Source organism: Lonchura striata, chromosome 5, assembly GCF_050655825.1.
Source record: "Lonchura striata isolate lonStrDom1 chromosome 5, ASM5065582v1, whole genome shotgun sequence".
NCBI lineage: Eukaryota > Metazoa > Chordata > Aves > Passeriformes > Estrildidae > Lonchura > Lonchura striata.
The window spans coordinates 25,067,233-25,070,610 of record NC_140707.1 but is presented as its reverse complement, the minus strand read 5'-3'; the positions used below and the strand labels follow the sequence as shown (position 1 = coordinate 25,070,610).

The window sequence follows — 3,378 nt, the reverse complement described above, 5'->3', positions numbered from 1 at the left end:
TTTCCTTCTACTGACTGGAAGACATGCAGGTGAATTTCAGCATACACATTCATAAAAACATTATTATTGTCGTTGCTTGTTGTTATTGTTATTTAAGTGTTATACTACTATTATTGTTGCAAATTTCCTACCGCTGCCTGGCGATTTAGCAGACTAATGCTTTCCTCCTACTGACTGGAGGAAATGCAGGTGAATTCCAGCATGGGCATTTATAAAAATATTATTGTTGTTTGCTATTGTTGTTATTTTAATGTTATGTTACTATTGTTGTTTTGTTGTTATTATTATTAGTAGTAGTATTAGTATTGGTATTGGTATTGGTATTGGTATTAGTATTAGTATTAGTATTAGTATTAGTATTAGTATATATTACTACAAATCCCTTTTTTAAAATCGGCCAGTACCTTTTTTTCCCCCCGCCCCCATCTCACGGCATAATCACATGAAGCCACGGCATCCCACAAAGGAGCGCCTGCTAACGGAAGGCACCAAATCCGTCCTGTATCAAACCTTTACATACAAACCGCGGCCCGAAACCCTTCCTCGGGAGGGAAATTAAATACAAAAAAAAAGAACAGGAGGGTGAGAAGGCAGAGAACCGCCCCCAGCTCCGGCGGGGAGCGCTGCCGGCCGGCGGCGGGGCTGCGGCGCTCCGCGCTCGGCGCGGCCGCGCCCCGGGCGCTCACTCGGCCGCGGGCGGCGGCGCGCACGGAGCCGCTCGGCCCCTCCGGCCGGCCCCGCTGCGGGGCGGTGCGCGGCGCCGGCGGAGCCATGCTCTCCAGGAAGGGCATCATCCCCGAGGAGTACGTGCTGACCCGGCTGGCCGAGGATGTGCCGGATCACGCCCGGTACCGCGCGCGGGAGAGGCGGGCGCGCTTCGTGGGCAAGAACGGCGCCTGCAATGTGGCCCATAAGAACATCCGCGAGCAGGGGCGCTTCCTGCAGGATGTCTTCACCACCCTGGTGGACCTCAAGTGGCCGCACACGCTGCTCATCTTCACCATGTCCTTCCTGTGCAGCTGGCTGCTGTTCGGCATGGTCTGGTGGCTGATCGCCTTCGCGCACGGGGACCTGGACCACAGCACCCGGCTGCAGCGGGACCCCGCCGAGGGGGCGGCTGCGGGCTCTGCGGCCGCCTTCGTGCCCTGCGTGACCAGCATCCACTCCTTCACCTCCGCCTTCCTCTTCTCCATCGAGGTGCAGGTGACCATCGGCTTCGGGGGACGCATGGTGACGGAGGAGTGCCCGGCCGCCATCCTGGTGCTGATCGTGCAGAACATCGTGGGGCTGGTGATCAATGCCATCATGCTGGGCTGCATCTTCATGAAGACGTCGCAGGCCCACCGGCGGGCCGAGACCCTCATCTTCAGCAAGCACGCGGTCATCGCCCTGCGGGAGGGCCGGCTGTGCTTCATGCTGCGCGTGGGCGACCTCCGCAAGAGCATGATCATCAGTGCCACCATCCGCATGCAGGTGGTGAAGAAGACTGCCAGCCTGGAGGGCGAGGTGGTGCCCCTCAACCAGATCGACATCCAGATGGAGAACCCCGTGGGGGGCAACAGCATCTTCCTCGTCTCCCCACTCATCATCTACCACGTGATAGACAAGAACAGCCCCCTCTACGACATCTCCCCCATGAACCTTCACCACCACGAGGACCTGGAGATCATCGTCATCCTGGAAGGGGTGGTGGAGACCACCGGCATCACCACCCAGGCCAGAACCTCCTACCTGGCGGACGAAATCCTCTGGGGCCAAAGGTTCGTGCCCATCGTGGCAGAGGAAGATGGGCGATACTCGGTGGACTACTCCAAATTTGGCAACACGGTGAAAGTGCCCACCCCCTCGTGCACTGCCCGGCAGCTGGAGGAGGACAAGAGCATTATGGACACCATGCCGCTGTCCCCGAAAGGCACAATAAGGAAAAGGTCTGTCAAGCTAAAGCCCAAGTTTACCATAAGCGAGGAGCCTTCCTGATGCCTTCTGACCGGGAAACTCTGTTAGGGCTTTGTGTCTGAAAGATCTCATGAACTCAAAAAACACTGAGGTGGCCTCTTACTTTTTTTTAAAAATTCAGGTTGGTAGCACAAGGTATGTTCTGGTGTTATTTATTGTGGGGAAATCTAAAGCTAATTATATTTTTTTAATGGTGTGAGATATTTCAAGCAGAACTGGGAGTAGGGAAAAATCATGGTCTGCAGCTTTAAATTTCAATTCAGACTATTTAATTGCACGATCATTCTGCGTTGATTCAACTGCAGGTAATGACACGTTTTCTCAAAAAATAAATGTATATTTATCCTCAGAGCTTGCAGGTTTTTTAGGGTCTTGCAGTGTTCGCAAGTCAGTAATTTTTAACTGGTGGTTTTTTCTCCTAACTTGAACAATCAATATAGCAAAATAAAATATTAATAATTAATAAAGTAGGCTGGATTTAAATGATAAAAAAAGGGTCAGGCAATTACACAAGACCAGATCTGGAAGTGTCTCTATATTATACTGTATGTCTCAAAGAAATTAACTGCTGGATTTGCATCATCCATATTGTGTTGTATGGAGCCACTCCTACCACATGCAGTATGAAATGTATTTGAAATATTTACTTTTGTTTATTTTAAAAGCCTTTACCCTTCCAAAATAAAACATTCAGGAATACCTTTTTGTACTGTACATTTCTGAGAGTAAGCAATACTTTGCCTTTAAAAGGAGTAGCAGATAATATACGGTTTAAATCAATTAGAAATAGGAAAATTCTGCATTTTCATTTCAAAATGAAGAGAAGCAACATTCCCTCTCTCCAAGCCACATGGGAATAGGACATTCAGTACAAAAATTAACCTCTCCCTTGGGCCACGGTGAATTCTGCTAGATAATCAAGGAATAAAAATAGCATTGCATATTTTGAATGAAAGGACAGTGCTGAATGCTGAAAATATATCTGCATGCAGTAGGGAAAACCTTTTACTTCCTTCCCTTTTGTAAAAGAAACCAAAGCTTTTTGTGTTTAGGGGAAGGAAGGGTGCATAAAGACAGCGTGTTCACTTCTGGGATGCTGTGTCACAAACATTGCTGCTGCTGAGGAAGCAATTCCTGTTCCAGTCTCATCCTGACCCCCCCTGTGCAGCTGGTGCCTGCCTTGGTTTTTAGCTGGATCCAAGAGCTGTCATTTGCCAGCAAACATGAAGGAGCCATGTTCACTCTCTCGGTCCCACAGTGACAACAGGAACGATTCCCCTTTGCCCACTCCTGCAAATCCACTGTCCGGAGCTCCTGGTAACAACAGCAGTTATATTTCTACACAAGGTTATTAGGACATGGCACCAGTGTTAGCTACAGGGCCACCCAGGTAAAAAAAAACATGTAATGTCCATATAAAAC

At 49.3% G+C, this 3,378-nt stretch overlaps 1 protein-coding gene across 1 annotated transcript; it reads left to right on the top strand.

Annotated features, from left to right (window-relative positions):
* Window positions 1-688: 688 nt before the first annotated feature.
* KCNJ11 (potassium inwardly rectifying channel subfamily J member 11) lies at window positions 689-2,655 on the top strand. The gene has a single exon (XM_021525619.4). It carries the CDS (start codon window positions 772-774, stop codon window positions 1,975-1,977), a length of 1,206 nt encoding a protein of 401 aa, XP_021381294.1. The 5' UTR covers window positions 689-771; the 3' UTR covers window positions 1,978-2,655.
* Window positions 2,656-3,378: the final 723 nt, after the last annotated feature.

Bases quoted from the DNA above. Each gene is read 5' to 3' on its own strand.
- KCNJ11 (XM_021525619.4), top strand. From the start codon at position 772: ATGCTCTCCAGGAAGGGCATCATCCCCGAGGAGTACGTGCTGACCCGG.